The sequence below is a fragment of the Ceratotherium simum genome, chromosome 13, assembly GCF_057802395.1.
Source record: "Ceratotherium simum simum isolate JZ-2026a chromosome 13, ASM5780239v1, whole genome shotgun sequence".
Taxonomy (NCBI): domain Eukaryota; kingdom Metazoa; phylum Chordata; class Mammalia; order Perissodactyla; family Rhinocerotidae; genus Ceratotherium; species Ceratotherium simum.
The window spans coordinates 27,280,815-27,300,430 of record NC_141912.1 but is presented as its reverse complement, the minus strand read 5'-3'; the positions used below and the strand labels follow the sequence as shown (position 1 = coordinate 27,300,430).

Here is a 19,616-nt window from a genome sequence, read left to right as displayed (position 1 = left end):
GTGGTAATGTGAAACTAAATTGGTGTATGTCAATCTTAATGAGTACACCATTTATTAAAACAGTTGCGTATAAAATCCCATGGTCATGTCTTTTAACATGAGAGATCCATCTCCTCCCCCCTTTATATGTTTGAAGACACATTCAAAAAATTCCTAAATGCTTGGTCTTGACAGGAATCATGTGCTATCAAAGGAGGGAATGGAAAAATGGAAGTTCTTTCACTGGGTTTGTCCTACTGGGCTTCTCTGACAGGCCTCAATTGGAGTTAGCCCTCTTCGTGGTTCTTTTGATCTTCTATATCTTTACCTTGCTGGGAAACAGCACTATCATGGCCTTGTCCCACCTGGACCCACATCTTCACACTCCTATGTACTTTTTCCTCTCCAACCTCAGCTTTCTGGACCTGTGTTACACTACCAGCATTGTTCCACAGTTCCTGGTTAATCTCAGGGGATCAGACAAATCTATCTCCTTTGGTCGTTGTGTAGTTCAGCTGTACATCTCTCTAGGGTTGGGAACTACAGAATGCATCCTCTTAGGAGTTATGGCATTTGACCGCTATGCAGCTGTTTGCAGGCCCCTCCACTACACAGTAATCGTGCACTGACGTCTCTGTGTCCGGACGGCTTCTGCTTCATGGTTCGTTGGTTTTGGCAATCCCTTATTGCAGACAGTGCTCGTCTTCTTTTTGCCCCTTTGTGGGAGAAATAAATTAGACCACTTCTTTTGTGAGGTCCCTGTATTGTTTAAGCTTGCCTGTGGTGACACCACTATGATTGAGTCTGAGATCTTCTTTCTTGGTGTCTTCATTCTTCTCATTCCTGTTGCATTAATCATGTTCTCCTATGGTTGGATTGTCAGGGCCATCTTAAGAATAAAGTCAGCAGCAGGCCTGAGAAAAACATTTGGGACATGTGGATCTCACCTCACAGTGGTCACTCTGTTCTATGGCACAGCCGTCTATGCTTATCTCCAGCCCAGCAACAACTACTCTCAGGGTCAGGTCAAGTTCGTTTCTCTCATCTACACCATCATAACCCCAATGATCAACCCCCTCATATATACACTGTGGAATAAAGATGTGAAGGAAGCAATGAGGAAGGTTGTTTGGATGGACTGTGACTCCAGATGACCAGGCAAGGAAGACCTTTTAATGAAGGACTTTGAATACCAGAGCCCTTAAGATGTTTGCGTCCTCCACGTGTCATACAAAATTTCTCCTGAAGATCTTCAAGGGAATTTCCTTACCATATTCTCCTATGAAAGTGAATGTTCAAAATCTTAGTTCAGGATTCATTCCAATCTCCAGAGATGCTGATTCAGTGTTTGTAGAGCATCTGCATTATATTTATTATTTTTAAAAACTCTACAGAGTTTTGTTATTTGCAACCCCATTTGGGAACATTATTCTAATTTTGCTGGCAAAAACACCTTTAAGTACATACTTAAAGGTACAGACAAATAAGAACTTGAAATCAGTGAAACACTGTAAGAAATATTAACATTTTAGCATTTTCTAGCAACTGCTAGCGGGATATCACTTATTCTTGCATTTTGATCATGGCTCTATTACAAAGTCTATAGGTTGACTGTATGAGAGCTTTTCACGGAAGTAGGTGGGGACCCGTGAGAAAAGCAAACTTTAATCTCAATGAAAATCTTGCTATATCAATCCCAATATAGTCGTTCTGAAATTAGGTCCTACTGCAACCTCACCAGTGTGGCTGCCATATTATGTTCCATTCATTGCACAGAAGACTACAAAGGAACCCTGGGCGAAGGGTGCAATGCAATGCTGCCAATGACGATTGTAGCCATTAGCTAATACTAACGCCAGGTAGTGCTTACATATAATTTTGTACATAGCCAGAGAAACATCTATGTAAGGTATGGAAATTTTTTTTTTTTTGGCGAGGAAGACTGGCCCTGAGGTAACATCTGTTGCCAGTCTTCCTATGTGCTTGAGGAATACTATAGCTGAACTAACATCTGTGCTGATTTTCCTCTATTTTGTAAGTGAACGCTGCCACAACATGGCTTTATGAGTGGTGTGTAGGTCTGGCCCAGGATCTGAACCCCTGAACCTCAGGCCACCGAAGCAGAGTGCATGAACTTAACCACTACGTCACTGGACCGGCCCTGGAAGTTTTTTATCTTATGTTTGCGAATTTCCTTTTTTCTCTTTTAAAATGACTTTTGAGGACATTTTCATATCTGAATAGTACATGACCCAAGTCCTATTTCATATTCTACATGTTTAACCAACAGTAACTCAGCAAAAGTTTCAAAGGTAAAATATTTTTAGATTTCTCCCTTTATTTTATTTTATAAATTCTTTGATTCAGGCGTCTATTGGTCAGGGCATTTTTATCTCACATCTGGCAAAGCCCCATATAATTTGAATTCAGTGACATATTATAAAAGTATAAGAAGTGGCCCTTTATTCCAAGAAAGCCTCATGTTGTGTGGAATCTTACTCAGATTCATCTGGAGGAAATTTAAAGAATAAATAAAGTGCATATTAATTTTTAAAAAATTTCCTTAGGCCTAAGATTTACAAACAGCCATCCCCTTATGAAATAACTGTCATACAATTTTGAATTATGTAATAAATGCAAGCATTCCAGAAAAATTGAATCTGACATTGTAGCTCTTACTTCCCCACTCAAGCTCAGTTTGCAGTGTAAATTTGATTTGAGGTATGGATTCTGTTTTTTGGCATATATTCAATGTCATGAATAGTGTATTTTTTCATGGAGTTTGGAGCTTTGACAATGTCATCATCACAGAAATGGTTATGTAAATGTTGGTTTTACAACATGCAGCACAGTGCAGATAAATACATGTATGTCTTCGAGTGGAGACACAAGCATAATAATTATTATACAGTTCCCTATCCTGACAGATAAGCTTCGTCCTCCTCCTTGAACACCTTCAGTTGGTCATGCTCATGACAAGTGATCTTGCAAGAGACACAAATTGGCAAACTGGAAATAACAGCCAGGGCAAGTTATCCACATGGTCAAGATTCTATCTATATCCCTAATGGCATCACGGTATTCACACGTGAAATCAACATTTGGGAAACCATATATTTTGACACCATACTAATGCTTAATGTATACCAGTAAAAGCAATTTTGGAATACTGTTATCCACAAGAGTAACAAATTTCCCACTTTCTGCTATTATTCAACAACACCCTGATAGTTATATTCAAATGGTCACTTTAAAATTTCACAAATGAACTTTCTTTGATCCAGAAAACCTCAAGGTCTCAGGAATCCACAGAGACTATCTTTCTGGCTGAACACCTACTTCTCTGCTCTTAAGGACACACAAAATGCTGCCACCATGCAGATTTATTTTAAGTAAACATTTGATTAGCATCGAATAGTTGTATTACTTGGGAATAAATTACAGATAGTAAAAATCTCCTGGCCCCATGCTAAATTTACTTAAGAGACCAAACACAACAAGTCCAATACTGTGCTGCAACATTTCTCAAATGGAATCTGGGAGCTCTACCTTCTCAAGCTCTCCATGCTTTGTCTATAACAGACTACAGGGGTGTGTCAAGTGTCACCAAAATTATTTGGACTGTTTCCTTTTGAATTCTCACCAAAAACTGTGGACGGTTGCAGAGATTGTTCCCAAGGCTTGGCTAAATTCTTTCATCCCATCTGTGTTGAGCATCTGGAGTTCAAGACTATCATTATGTCCTAGAGCGATTCATGGGTTCTTCTAGCCCTATTGGCTTTGAGGAGCACAGGGTACACACTATGGGCTCAGGTTATGAGTGATCTCAGAGACCCAAAATGTCAGTCAGACTCACATGAAACACAATTTTTAAGCAGCACCAAATTTACTAACAATAACAAAGGATACAAAACAGGAGAAACAATGCATGCAGTATCTATGAGGCTCTGATCCAGTCAGACACAGCTTCCTGAGTTTCCCTTCCTACAGCGGAATGCACTTTTTTTTTTTTTAATGTGGGGCACTAACTTGTCTGGTACAAGTCATCGCAGTGAAGTCTTGGGAATTTCTCATTTTACAGTGTCCCTAACATTGTAGCACTGCTCTGACTTTAGGACTAAGGTTTGTTCATTAGTATAACTGCAGCCTCTGTGCTGTAGGTTTACTACATTCTAAACAGACCCTAGGCACCCTACTGTGAATAAACTTTCGGGACCCTTCTCCCTGGTCTAACAGGTGAATCTAGCAAGCAAGCTGCATATACTTAAAGTCAGTGCAAAAATCCATGCTGTACTCTGAAGCAGCCATGTACGCCATTCTAAGCCTGTGTTTGAATGACCTTACAATCCCACACCTCATGACTGAAGACACCAGCTGGACAGATCCATGACAGGAAAAGATAAAGGGTACCTTGCTCTCACATTTCCCAGCCCCATTTCTTAGAGATTGAAGGAAAAAGTAATGACCATGGTCCTTGCTTCCTTCCACACATAGCAAACACCAACATTAGAAGGCTTGTTTGATATATAACCAAAAAGGTCTTGTCTATGTTGTCTTTGAAGTACATGACTATTAGATGTGTAAGCCCTTTCCTGCACATACACTGCTTTGTTAAAAAAAAAGTGTATAAACTACACTCAGACCTTTAGACCTCTGAGCAGTTCCTCAGAATACTCTGTTGGACTGGTTCCCGGGCTGTGAGTTCCTCACTTTGATTATTGAATAAAATCCTTCATTTAACCTTTCCCTAGGCTCTTTATTTCAGTTGACACTGCTATTAACATTACTGGATCAATAATCAGTATACAGCAACCCCAGAAGATCCTTTTGTATCTCCTAGTCAGTACATTTTTGTAGTTCCTGTTTGCCAGAGTTCTGCTGTGACCAGGCTCACTGAGGAGGGAGGAACAGGTTACAGATCCCTGTCAACCCTTTGCTTTGCAGGTGACTTCTGATCTGAAGCTTGTTTGTGATATAGTTGAAAGTTTTCTTCCATCTTTTTAGTGTAGTAGCAAATTCCAAAACTTGATATGGCAGACTTTGGGAACCACTCTGTATGGAAAATTCTTGGAAGTGTGGTTTGCTGAAAATGTGGGTTCTTCAGTAGTGATTTTAACCAAACATTTAAAGGAGAATTAATGTTAGTCCTACTCAAATTCTTCCAAAAAGTAAACCAGGAGGGAACATTTCCAAACTTATTTTATGACACCAACATTACCCTGATAGCAAAACCAGACAAGGACACCACAAAAAGAAAATTATAGGCCAATACCTTGGATGAACATAGATGTAAAACTGTCAACAAAATATTAGCACACTGAATTCAACAATATGTTAAATGGATCATACAGCATGATCAAGTAGGATTTAATCCAGGGATGTAAGGATGGTTCAACATCCACAAATCAATCAATGTGATACATCATTAACAAAATGAAGGATAAAAATCATATGGTCATCTCCATAGAAGCACAAAAAGCGTTTGACTAAAATTCAACATCCCTTTATGATAAAACTTTCAACAGTGTGGGTATAGAGGGAAGGTACCACAACATAATGAAGGCTACATATGATAAGCCCACAGCTAACATCATACTTAACATTGAAAACTGAAACCTTCCTCTAAGATGAAGAAGAAGACAAAGATGCCCACTCTTGCCACTTTTATTCAATATAGTACTGGAAGTCCTAGCTAGAGCAATTAGGAAAAAAAAGGGATCCAAATCAGTAAGGAAGAACTAAAACTGTCACTATTTGCAGATGACACGACATATATATAGAAAACTCCAAAGACTCCATCAAAAACTGTTAGAACTAATAAATAATTCAGTAAATTTGCAGGTACAAAATCTCTAGGAATCTAATAAAACTAACTAATACAAACTAACACAGCTACTTTTCCTGAGGAAGAGGGAAACAGCGAATTTACTGAGCCACAGTATTAGTAAATATCCAAGTAGATGTGTCAGGCATGGCGATGGACATGTAGGATTATACTTGGAGCTTGACATACTTTGGCAATTATCTCTTTGGGGTTCAGTTAAAGTACCATCATTTCTCAGAGGAAATGTGTAAAAAGAGAATAAAGGTAAAGGATTTTGTGTTTCAGAAGAAATCAGATCAGTAATGGTCTCTGACATGTGAGAATATCAGAGCTTAGCAGTTTTATAAAAGCTACAAGAAGACCATTTGAAGGAGGAAGTAGCCAAAAACATGGCATGAATAAAGGTGATCTGTGAAGTGGACTGAAGGAAAAGTGTGACTTAAGCCAGAAATGCTGGTAGTTCTTAGCATTTACCTAATGCTTTACAATTTATAGTGCATTTCCACATTCTGTATCTTATTTATTTACCACGACACCGAGTGACAATATCATCTTCGTTTTACAGCTGAGTACACTTTGGAACAGGGAGGTTAAATTCTTGCTTGAAGTGACACAGCCTCTAAATGACGGGGCCAAGATGTGAAGTTAGATGTTCAGAGTCCCAAGCTATGCTTTTTCTTTGGAATAATGGAATATCTTTTAAAATTCTGTTCAATAAGCTCTTGCTCTCACTAGGTCGAAACTAATGAATACCAAAAGGTAGCAATCAACTTTTCTTAATGTTTAGTTAGCATACTTTACATTCAAAGATTTCCTCAGTGTGATTGTAAGCTTCTTAGTTATAATTTTCAATTTAAAGATGTCATTAATTTTCATAATTTAATTACTTAAGAATTATTGGACTGGTTCCAAAATGGCTCAAGTTAAAAGAATTTTAATATATTAAAATAGAAATTGGTTAAACGGTTTTACGTTTTCTTGTATATTCAGCAACGTAAACACAGATTCATTCATTGACCAAATAATGAAATAAGATATAGTGAACCAAACTTCAGAAGCCGTATAATGCAAATGTTTTGTGCCTATGTATTTGTGTGTGCATGTTTTGGGAGTGGGAGGGAGTAGATGATGGAAATGTAGCATGTGATCTACAGGCTCTTTCCACATGTTTAGGGTTATAGTGCTCACAGTCATTTCCCCACAAGACTAACTATACCTAATTTTCTTTAGGTTCCAGAAAATTCCCACAAAGATGAAATTTTTGGGAATCTTTCAAGAAACTCATAGAAGCAACGAGAGTGTTCAGCTCCAGTCTATGAAAACTCTGCTAACATGAGTACCTCCAGAGTCACATCTTGTACAGGAGAGGGGTGAGGGACTGGATGTTGTACTGAACAGAAAGTGACCAGATTTTATTACCATTGCCTTTTGTGGAAATATAGATGTCTAATTTCAATATGTCCCACCTTTCATGTAAGAAGACCATGTATGTGAAAGTCCTTTCAAGAAGTGAATTATTTTGCAGTAAATTATAATTAAACAGCATGCTTGCTGTGTAGTCTGGCAATATATTTTAATTGTAATTACTTCAATGCAGTCTGAGGTTTTTGAACGTTTGAGAATTTTTTGGTCCATCATTTTATGGTTTTCTCTATCATTTTCCTTCTGTTTTCACTTTCAAGGTATTCTCTATTCTATTTACCTCTAATCTCTGTGTATATCTACTATCTCTCTCAGCTTCGGTTATTTGTCATTCTACATTTGTCTTATATCTTTCCCTTTGTTTCTGAGACTTTCCCTTTTCACTTACCCACTTGGGCTCTTTATCTATTTATCTAGTGGAAACCACAGAAATCAAAAAGCAGGACAGCAGTGCAGGAGTGGCAACATTTCACTTAGGAAGTGTGGACCTTTCCTCCTGCTTATCTCAGATAGAGGACAAGCTGCGAGGAAGACAATCTGAGAGCTCAGAATAATTCAGAGACCGGAAACAGCCTGTTCAATAATTGACTGAGGTGGTGGCAATTTAGACATTTCAGATGAAAGTCTATCCTATGTCTAGTCTACAGAGAGGACGGTGTCCTGGAACCTGGTGAAGAAGCATTCTTGTTCTTTCCTGTTATATTGGTGTTGCTTTTCCTTAAGGTTATTGGTGATTGTTCCTCGATGTAGTCCTTTTAGTCCACCTATCTGATTCCTTACAAATCCTTAATAATTTTTCATTTTTTCAGAAATTAGCTTCTCCAAACGTGATTTTATCAGCCATATTCATCCTTTAAAAAGTAATCCTGATCATTTATATTATTTTCTTGTGGTCTTTTTGTTTCCTGCTCTCTTATTAAGTATCATATTGAGTATAACATAATCCTATGTGTTGTCATTATGTCCTTTTGCTATCTCTCTCTCTGTGTCTCTGGCTCTGTCTGTTTTAATCTCTGTATACCTATATACCTGTATAAAAATATGTTCAGTTTAAAGAATAATTAATAAGTGAATAATCATGGTATCACTACCCTTGTTAAGAACGATAGCCTGGACAATACCTTGGATGGCTTCTATCCAATTGCATCCTTTTCTTTCTCTGGTGATCTTAAGTTTGTTATAATCAGCCTTTCAATATTCTTTTTAGCTTTGACTATAATTTTTGACTATTACAGTAGTTTTACCACCCATGTTTGCATTCATAAACAGCAGGTTTTTTTTTGACTGTTTTTGAACTTTATGTGGTGGGATTGACTACTTTGTGACTTGCATCTTTTGCTCAGCATTTCTATGTGAAAGACATTGTTTTGATTTGTTTAGCTATAGTTTTTTCATATTTGTTATTGTATAGTACTCTGTTGTGTCAATAGACCAGAGTTTTCCCATTTTACTGTTGATGAGCATTTGGATTTTTTCCAGCTTTTGGTTAATACAAATAATGCTGCTATGAGCATTCTTATATATGTCTCTTGGGGCACATGACCAAGAACTACTTTAGAGAATATTTAACCTGGTTATGGTAATTGCAGGTTAGCATTCCTAGATAATGTTAAACGATTACCAAAGTGATTCTGCCAATTAATACTGCAGCAACAAGAGTAAACTGGGAAGAAAAGCGTTAATAGCAGGTCTGTAATTCCCTTCCTTCTCTGGACACCCTAAGCAGTACTGGCTTCTACTAGACCTCCTTATAAATATCATGATGGGATTTAACTAGTAGAGAGATAACTGAGAAAATCTAACCTCAGAATGTTTTTAGCAGGAAAGAGATATTTTACATCTCTAGGCTAAATATTATAAATAAAACTGGAGTGTATGGATATATGGGAAACAGTGGGCTATAGAATGGAAATTAATCACTGAAGCTCTCTATACTTTTGTTTCTAATGGCGTCTAAATCCCAAGATGCCTTGGGGATGGCCCAGTGGCATAGTTTGCGAGTTCGGCCTTGATGGCCTGGGGTTCATGTGTTTGGATCCTGGGTGCGGACATACACACCACTCATCAAGCTGTGCTGTGGTGGCGTCCCTCATACGAAAGATTAGATGAAGATTGGCACAGATGTTAACTCAACAATAATCTTCCTCAAGCAAAAAGAGGAAGGTTGGCAACAGGTGGTAGCTCAGGGCCAATCTTCCTCACCAAAACAAACAAAGAAACAACAAAAAACCAAGATGCTTCAAACTTAAATGACTTTCTTTGAGCTAGCGTTTATACTGCTATTTACCATTCATCTGTTATGCTGAAACCAAATGTGTTCCAGTATAGATAAAGGGATTTTAATTTTTTTGAAGTTGCATTTCATGTTTAGGGCCCAAACTTGCCAAAGTCAGATGTTGTTATTTATGCCTGCCTTTTGCCCATATAGCCAAGTGAAGATAAGTTGTTTTCAAATAAATTAATTGATCTTCAAACTTGACTTCGACAAACAAAGCACCCCTCATAAGCCTCAACTTTTCTTTACTGATTATTTATAACTACCCTGGTAAACTCAAAATCATTTGAAATATAAATGCAAAAACTAGGTGAATTCAAACAAACCATATAAATTTCATTAAAAAATAAAAAATTTTCTTTTAATTATTTGTATAAATCCTTAAAACCTTTGGAATTAAACTGGCCAATGGTATAGGGGATTTGAGATTTTATTCTTTAGCCAACTTGAAGTTTAGTAATAAATGTGGTTGTTGTCCTCCATTATATTTCTTAACCTTATAGATCCTTATATTACTAACCTTAAAGATTAGACTTTGCCTAATTATTAGTTCTATGATCCCTTATAGGTTGATTATGAATGAAATTAAGAAATTAATTTACATATTTAAATTTAAAATTGTGAATAAATTTTTATTTATTTATCTGTACGTTTATACGTAAATTTTTTTTGCAATTTGAGAAAAATAATCTGAAGTTTTTTGAAGAATATCTAAGTCACTCAAAGATGAGAGCTAAAGTAATTGGGGTGGGGGGAGTCGAGAGAGTTATTTGTCCTCTGTTAAATATATGAAATGATGGAAGAGACAGATTACACATCCTCTGGCATTCTCCTTGATATTCAGTTTCTCTGAGGATTGTCATCTCTGGACATCTCGGTGACATCAGCTAATTAATAGTACAGGACATACATTCCCCAGAGACTTCAGCCAGGTAAACAGGTATGGTTGTCCATTGGTGCCTGCCCAGTCATAGAGCAGTTTCACACCACCTTCTCGTGTTGCACTTAAAGGTCTCTCTGACACAGCCAGGTCACTGTACTTGGGAAATAATACTGTGTTTATAAATTGCCTTTCTTCATTTTTCTACCACCTGGAGTCAGAATTCAGACCTCTAATACCATGTGAAGATATGTGAAGTCATCATGAGAAAGCGTTCCTTTGCTTCAGGAAAATTTCTGGATAATCCAATGCTGGTATAATCAATCTTTGCACTCACTCCACACAACCTGCTTCCTGATTCTACGTACCCAAGTTCCAACCCCAGTACTCTATTAAAGGCAGTAAGTTGGAGCTGAAGTAGGGAAATAGCTTAGGACCCACAGACGAGGTGAATAAAGGTAAGTGGAATGGAATTCGGTCTCTGTGTTGCTTTAGAATAGGCAAGTTAGTTTATTTTCGGTTGCAATTGTTCTTGAAACAAAAAGCTAAATTGGTTTGCATGTATGTCCATTGGCAAAAGGAACAGACTACAGAAATTCACCAAATATAAGAACTACATTTAATTGTTCATTTAGAAGGTAACAATTCGTTCCTAGATGTTTCATCCTATTGTAGTACATTCATTATACTTCAGTATGTACATATGGAAAATAATTTAAATAGAGCATATGTAGCTGCAATAAAATGTTCCCTTCAGTAATATAATAATAGTGTATGTGTGTATGTAAAAGTATTAGACTATATACTTTCATTCTTTCCCTTTGGCTCCTCATTCTCGGTGAAATTACGTAATGTGCTTAAAATTTATTGTCAGTATCTGTAAGTTTTAAATGTTTATTTCCTCCCTTAAAGAGTTACAAAAATATCTAAAATATGTATAGAGTCTTCAAAATAGTAGTTGAAAGTTACAACTAGGAAGTTCCATTTTGCAAATATTGCGTTAATGCATTTTTATTTTGACTTTATTTTTATGAGAAATGATTCTTCAATTGAGTACAAATATCAATTTGAAGAGGGAAAAAGTAGGCAGAGAAAAGATAACTTGAATATTTTATTAATTGACAAATTAGGAAAATGACAATTTTTTGGGGGGGACTGTATTGAGGTGAAGTGTCAAGTACATTAGGAACCATACTTCCACCCTTGCACATGCTCACAAATGACTCTTTTGTATGAACGCTGTTGGTGCCTTGCTCAGATCCTCTGTATTTGGATGGAGCCTCAATCCATACCCAACTTGTTATGAGTATTGGCTGCCAGGTTCACAACCGTTCCCTGTTTCAGAGAACTGCATTCAGCTGAAAAGGAGCCTCATTGCCAGGAGGTCTCCACAACCTAGTGGGGGCAGCTCCCAACAAATGACAGACTCATGGGATGTACAAAAGGCTGCTTTTGCCTCAAGATGAGAATAATTCTGCTGCAATTCATGCTCCAGAGCTGTGCTGTCCGATACAGTAGTAACTAGCCACGTGTAGCTATTTAAATTTAAGTTAATGAAAATTAAATAAAATTTAAAATTCAGTTTCTTAGCTACCACAATTCAAATGCTCAGGTAGCAACATATGGATAGTGACTATTGTATTAGACAGTGAAGACAGAATATTTCTACCCTCACGGATAGTTCTATTGCAGAGTCCTGCTCCAGATTCTTAGGGGATCAGGCTCATGCTATATTCCATTTGAGATCACATCCTTGTTTAGCAACATTCTCTGCTCTATTTTTCTGCTCTCACTCCCTTTATCCCGAGAACATTCCCTCAAAAAACAACATGTAATGGAATTTCTACTTCAGCCTCTTTTTTCATAGAACCTGGACTAAAACACTGTCCATGTTCAGTAGACCTGTCATTACCAATATAGTGGTAGATCTAATTCCCCCTCATTTATATATCCTCCATTGCCACCAGGAACCAGTCCTAATATATCTGAGTCAGCTTAGACCTATGAGACAGAAGCATTTTTAAAGCAATAGCAATTCAGTCATAGGACTGAGGCTGTGGAAATCCTGCCAGCACTCTTTCAGGATTCATTCAGGAACTGGATACGGCCAAGTGTCTAAAATATAAGTGAATGTTGTATAATTTGAAATATCTTAAATACAGACATTATCTTGAGATTTTTTGTCTTTAAAACGTGTATTTTGCATACTGAGTATTTAATAAAGAGTTATGTTAATTGTAAATATTGTACAATTGTTGTAAATGTAAACTACTACCTCTACCACCTATGTGTCAGTACTAAGCATTTAACCTGTTTCATTTGATGCCTGTTATTATTATTATATTATTGTGTACTTGTGAGATGTCATGTCACATTATATTCTTTTTGTGTGTGTGTGTGTGTGTGTGAGGAAGATCAGCCCTGAGCTAACATCCATGCTAATACTCCTCTTTTTGCTGAGGAAGACCGGCTCTGAGCTAACAGCTATTGCCAATCCTCTTCCTTTTTTCTCCCCAAAGCCCCAGTAGATAGTTGTATGTCATAGTTGCACATCCTTCTAGTTGCTGTATGTGGGACACGGCCTCAGCATGGCCAGACATGCGGCACGTTGGTGCACGCCGGGGATCCGAACCCCGCCGCCAGTAGTGGAGCGCGCACACTTAACTGCTAAGCCACGGGGCAGGCCCTATAATCTTTTTTTGATGGTAGTTGTTACATAGACTTCTGTCTATGTTTTGTAGGATCTATTTTTATCTTACGTATTTGGAATTATTTTCTACAATATAATCTTCACTTTTTTAATTATTTATCTTTTTGTATCCAAACCAATAATTTATGCCTGATTTTTATAACAGGACTTTCCTATATCATGTCATAATGTGATGTCACATTTCAAACGACTGGATCATTTGGAATACTCGTGATCAGCGGGATGTCGCTCTCAGTTGTCAAAGCCCTTCCCAGGAGCCCACTCCTGATTCTGTCTCCATCTATGCTTGCTTTTATAATATTATTAAGTTACTATGGACCCCATTCTTTGTTCCTATACCTAGGATGAATGTGTCTGATATTTCCAGTCATTATTATTTATATAGGTTGTCTAAAAATCAATCCTTCTTACTACATTAAGTCAATTGATGCTTATCTAAACATAGATAATGATTCCCAGTCAAATTACACAATTCTTTAAATGTGGTAGGGAGGAAATGAAATGAAGTTTCTCATTTCTCCTTAGCCATAAAGACATTCCCTCTCTTGGAAGATTGCTTTTGTGGCGTTGCAAACAGCTTTGGGATGAATGCTGAGTAGGAAAGGAAGAAGGCAACAAAGTGACCCAGATCAGCAGAACATATTCTTGAGAATCAATGGGATAATGCATCTTGCAGCTAGATCTTTTCTATATCCAGTCTTATGAAAGGATAATCATTCTCCTGTATTGTAAAGAGAAAGAAATTTTAAAGTAAGAAGAAAGAATATGACATTAGTATGCTAATTCCCTCCCACTGTGCTCCCCAGAGCAGCACTGGAAGCTATTGTAACACTTGGAGACTATTACACTTTTTTTCTGTTTAGTGGGCATCTCCTTTGCCTGATGTTTTATTTTGCAACCTAAATCATATTCATTTTTAGACCTGTCTGATACGTATTATATATCTATATATCTCTATCTATCTATCTATCTATCTATCTATCTATCTATCTATCTATCATCTATCTATCTATCTATCTATCTATCTATCTATCTATCTATCTATCTATCTAATCCTGTGAAGCAGCAAATAATTGGTACCACTTCATTTTACCAGGGTTTTATCTGTCATCAACTGCCTTCTTGGTCCTTATTGATATGAAAATGTTAAAATATATTATCATTTTATTATAAAAGTGCATTATTATATTGGTGTGTCCTCTGGATAAGTTCGCATTTTTTTTTGGCCCTCTTTCAATTTGGCGAGTACTTCCTTTATTAGGTACATTTAAAAAATTTGCCGGCAGTTCATTTCAGAAGAGTGTCTATATTTGTGCATGTGTGCATGAGATTGAACCATGGTTTGTTTTTATTTGCTCTTCTAAGCTGTTGTGAGTCAGGGGATGTGTCTTGTCATTGCACATTTAGACTGTCTCTTATACTTTCATAATTAATTCTACTATGAAATTTTTTATAGATAGCACTGATCACATCCTTGTAAGAAATGAAAGGAAGTGTGAAATATTTTGAATACTACATCCTCTATGTCACGTGTGATGACTTGCTTTGAATTTTAATAAATTCATTTGATTGCTGATAAAGTAATGTGGTGGTTAAAAGCATGAAGTCCAATATGAAAGGGGCTTGGCTTGTGTTAAAACATGTAGGATTTTAGTGATCTTGGTAAGCTATTTAACCACTTCAATCTACTTCTTCATAAGTAAAAAGGAGTTGGAAATTAATTTCAAAATTTTTTTGAAAGATGAGTTGAAATTATGCTTGTACGTGTTTTAGAACTCATAAACACTCAATAATAACAGCTAGTATTAATATTATTAATTGTAAGGAGCATATCAGTTCAGCCTTCAACTTTTAGATACTTTGATTTGTGAAACTGAATGTGAAAAAAATTTTATTAGTTAAATATTGTTGTTTTTGCCAGATTTGTGAACTAGTACTCTCTCATACTGTTCTTTTGGGATTGAGTGTAAATGTAGATTAGTGTAACTAATCCTTCTTATACATGAGGTATTAAATTTCTATTATGTGTGCTTTTATATTTGAAAAAACTTGATTTTTTTGTTGTTTACTTTCCTTGCAACTAAATTTGGGACAAGGAGGACGTATGTCAGTGATGGAGAAATATTTCCTAGTGACCTCTCTACTACTAAATCATCTTTCATTTGACCTGTACTTTTCCCTTATTCAGATTTTATTAGCACTTACTTTATGCCAATTTTGTACCAATTTCTTTCATACATCAATGGGTCTATACCAAAACCTGATTAAGATTTTAAAAGTCCTTGAAAAATTAAATTTACTGTATGCCTAACCATTTGAATATAATAGAACTGAATCATTTATTTTCTGATGCCACTTAGGTCTGTGTGTGACCATGCTTATGCAATACTACACAGCTGGGTGAAAATGGCAATCAACTAACCTTAGAGCTGGCAATTTGTTCGGTCCAGTGTAACTACTCTTCAAGGTAGCTCCCAGAAAGGTACATATATAAAATTAACCTAACGTAGATGGATGTTCTTAGATTTTTATAGTTCCAAAATATCCTTTTCTTTATGCCTTTCCTGGTATCACTTTTAGTTTTACAATATATCTCTCTGACCTGATGTTGCTTTGACAATGTATCTGTCGTTATTTCTACGTATTTATTTATTTAATTATTTGATCATAGGGAATGATGTAAAGCATTACCCTTTATATATATGATTGCACAATTGGATAATTTTTAAAAATGTTTATCCTGATTAAAATATTTATAGTGAATAATTCCACATCTTTCAAGAATTCTAAGCACTCCAGTTGCTGAGAGTATTGAAAATGAAATCAACAGTAGAAAAAGGAAAGTATTGGCCACTGGATTTTAGAGTTCTGATTAAAAACTAACTACGCACAGCCAATGAATTTTCAGAGTCCTTGTTAAATTAGTATAGCAGTTTTAGGCATCTAGAGGGCAGGAGTTAAGTATTGTAATTGAGAGGTGGTATCTTGAGGTTCTATCTGATTATTTAATTGTTTTACTACCATACAAAAAGACCAGGGTAGCCTTCACAAATGTAATGCATTATGTAGAGTAGACAGGCAAAACTGCCAAAATATGTATAGTCAGCACTACAGTGATATTTTGTATGTAATTTAATCCTTTGTATAAGCACATTCCAGGTCATAATTTCCTATATCTGAATGCATTTTAGAGTTTATCTTGTGTTATATTCTATTGCATGTGAGATATGTGCAAATCCAGTTGTGTAGAATTTTGAGAGATATATTTAAAATAAACTCTCTCCCTCTGTCTCCATCTCTTATTCTTCCTGATTAATTTCCCTGTTTACCCCTCATTCCCATTTTCTTAAAAAATACATACATTCTTAGAGCACTTAAAATTCTATTAAACTCAATCTAAAACAGACCTTTTATACTTTTGATTCATGCAAACACAAGGTCCATTATTTGATATTATGTATGTTAAGTATCAATGATATTACTTTTTATGGTAATGTGGAACTAAATTGGTCTAAGATATGTCAACTTCAATGAGCACATCGTTGATTCAAATAGTTACATATAAAATCCCTTGGCCTTGCCTTTTAACATGGTAGATCCCTCCCCCCTTGTTTTGAAGATACCTTTAAAAAATTCATAAATGCTTGGTCTTGACAGGAACCGTGTGTTAACAAAGGATGGAACAGAAAAATGGAAGTTCTCTCACTGGCTTTATCCTACTGGGTTTCTCTGACAGGCCTCAACTGGAGCTAGTCCTCTTTGTGGTTCTTTTGATCTTCTACATCTTCACTTTGCTGGGAAACACAGCCATCATTGCATTGTCCCACCTGGACCCACATCTTCACACCCCTATGTACTTTTTCCTCTCCAACCTCAGCTTTCTGGACCTGTGTTACACTACCAGCATTGTTCCCCAGTTCCTGGTTAATCTCAGGGGAGCAGACAAATCTGTCTCCTTTGGTGGTTGTGTAGTTCAGCTGTACATCTCTCTAGGGTTGGGATGTACAGAATGCATCCTCTTAGGAGTCATGGCACTTGACCGCTATGTGGCTGTCTGCAGGCCCCTCCACTACACAGTAATCATGCACCCCCGTCTCTGTGCCCTGATGGCTTCTGCTTCATGGTTCATTGGTTTTGCCAACTCCTTATTGCAGACAGTGCTTGTCTTCCTTTTACCACGTTGTGGGAGAAATAGATTAGACCACTTCCTTTGTGAGGTCCCTCCATTGCTCAAGCTTGCTTGTATTGACACCACTATGAATGAGTCTGAGCTCTTCTTTGTCAGTGTTATCATTCTTCTCATTCCTGTTGCATTAATCATATTCTCCTATGGTTGGATTGTCAGGGCCATCTTAAGAGTAAAGTCAGCAGCAGGCCAGAGAAAAGCATTTGGGACGTGTGGGTCCCACCTCACAGTGGTCGCTCTGTTCTATGGCACAGCCATCTATGCTTATCTCCAGCCCAGCAACAACTACTCTCAGGATCAGGGCAAGTTCATATCTCTCTTCTACACCATCATCACTCCCATGATCAACCCCCTCATCTATACGCTGCGGAACAAGGATGTGAAAGGAGCAATGAAGAAGGTGCTTTGGAAGGATTATGACTCCAGATAACTGGGCACGGAACACATTTTAGTGGAAGGACTTTGAATACCAGAGCCCATAAGATTTTGTGTCCTCCAGGTGTCATCCAAAATTTCCCCTGACGGCTCTCAAGGGAATTTCTCACTTTATTCTCCTATGAAAGTAAGTGTTCAAAATCTAAGTTTATGGATTCATTCCCACCTCCAGAGATGCTGATTCAGTGTTCCTCAAGCATCTGCATTATACTTATTATTTTTAAAAGGTCTACAGAGTTTTCTTATTTAAACCAGCATTTGGAAACTTTATTCTTTTCTACTTGCAAAAAGTCAGTTAAGACATACCATACAGGCACAGCCAAATAAGAGCCTGAAACCAGTGAAACAGTGTAAGAAATTTTAACATTTTAGCATTTTCTAGGCATTGCCTGAGGCATATCACTTATTCTTGAATTTTTATTATGACTCTATTACAAAGTCCATAGGTGTCTGTATCAGAGCTTTACACAGAAATTGGTGGGGAAACGGTAGAAAAACAAACTTTAAGCTCAAATAAAACTTGCTAACATGAATCCTGATAAACCCATTTTGAAATTAGGTCCTACTGTGACCTCACCAATGTAGCAGTCATATTTAGCCTGTACACAGGATCACGGGGTGAAGAGTGTGACGCAATACTGCCAGTGACATTGGTAGCCGTTAGCTGGTAATAACACCAGGTAGTGCTTATGTATAATTTTGTACATAGCAGGGAAACATTGGTGTGAATTGGTTATTTTAAGTTTGAGAGTCCACTTTTTCCTCTTTAAAAATGATTTTTGAGGACATTACCACATTTAAATATTATATGTCCTAAGCTCTAGGTCATGTTCTACACATTTCACCTACATTAATGCCTCAAAAGTGTCAAAGGGTTAAATATGTTTTGATTACTTTCTTCATACTTTTAAAAAAATTCTTTGATTCAAGGATCAATTGGTCAGGACCTTTTTATCTCACATCTAGCGAAGGCCGCATATAATTTGATTTCAGAGAGATATTATAAAAATATGGATAATGGTTCATCATGCGGGAAACCCTAAGTTCTCTGGAAGCTCACTCAGATTACCTGGAAGAAATTTAAAGAATAAATAAGGTGTGTATTAATTTTAGAAGATCTTTATATGCCTAAGCTTTACAAACAGCCATCTCAATTGACATAACTGGTATACAGTTCTGAATAAATTGAAATTGAAAAATTGAATCTGACCTTCTAGCCCTTAGATCCCCACTCAAGCTCAGTTTACAGTATAAATTTGTTTTCTGGTATGGATCCTGGTTTTTGTATATATTTAATGTTATTAATGGTATTTTTCCATGGAGGTTAGAGCCTTGAGAATGCCATAATCAAGAAATGTTTATGATTTTTGGTATATTTTCCCAACACGTAGCACAGTGCAGATAAATACACGTGTGTTTCTGAGTGGAGACATATGTGTAACAATTATCACACAGTTTCTTATCCTGGAAGCTAACCTATATCCTTTTGGGCCTTGACTCTTTCAATTGGTCATGCTCATGATAAATGATTTGATACAGAGAAAGGATTTGGCAAGCTGGAAATGGCAGCTAGGGCAAATTATACATCTGGGCAAGATTCTATGCACATCCTTAATAGCATCTAGTATTCACACTTGAAATCGTCACTTGGGAAACCATGTATTTTGACACCATAGTAATACTGAATGTATACCAGTATAAAAACAGTTTTGGAATACTGTTTCCCCCCAGTGGTGACAAATTTCCCACTTTCTATTATTAGTTAATAACACCCTGATAGTTCTACCCAAATGGTCACTTTAAAATTTCACAAATGAACTTTCTTTGATGCAGAAAACCTCAAGGTCTCATGAAGCCACAGAAACTATTGTTTTGGTTGAGCAACTACTTCTCTGCTCTTAAGGA

The 19,616-nt window shown here is 36.7% G+C and overlaps 1 protein-coding gene and 1 pseudogene across 1 annotated transcript; both read left to right on the top strand.

Annotated features, from left to right (window-relative positions):
* The first annotated feature begins 66 nt into the window (after positions 1 to 66).
* LOC101391208 (olfactory receptor 2B8-like) lies at positions 67 to 1,246 on the top strand (annotated as a pseudogene).
* Positions 1,247 to 16,705: 15,459 nt separating this feature from the next.
* LOC101393945 (olfactory receptor 2B8) lies at positions 16,706 to 17,804 on the top strand. Its single transcript, XM_004441760.3, has one exon. It carries the CDS (start codon positions 16,768 to 16,770, stop codon positions 17,704 to 17,706), a length of 939 nt encoding a protein of 312 aa, XP_004441817.2. The 5' UTR covers positions 16,706 to 16,767; the 3' UTR covers positions 17,707 to 17,804.
* The last annotated feature ends 1,812 nt before the right edge of the window (positions 17,805 to 19,616 follow it).

Bases quoted from the DNA above. Each gene is read 5' to 3' on its own strand.
- LOC101393945 (XM_004441760.3), top strand. From the start codon at position 16,768: ATGGAACAGAAAAATGGAAGTTCTCTCACTGGCTTTATCCTACTGGGT.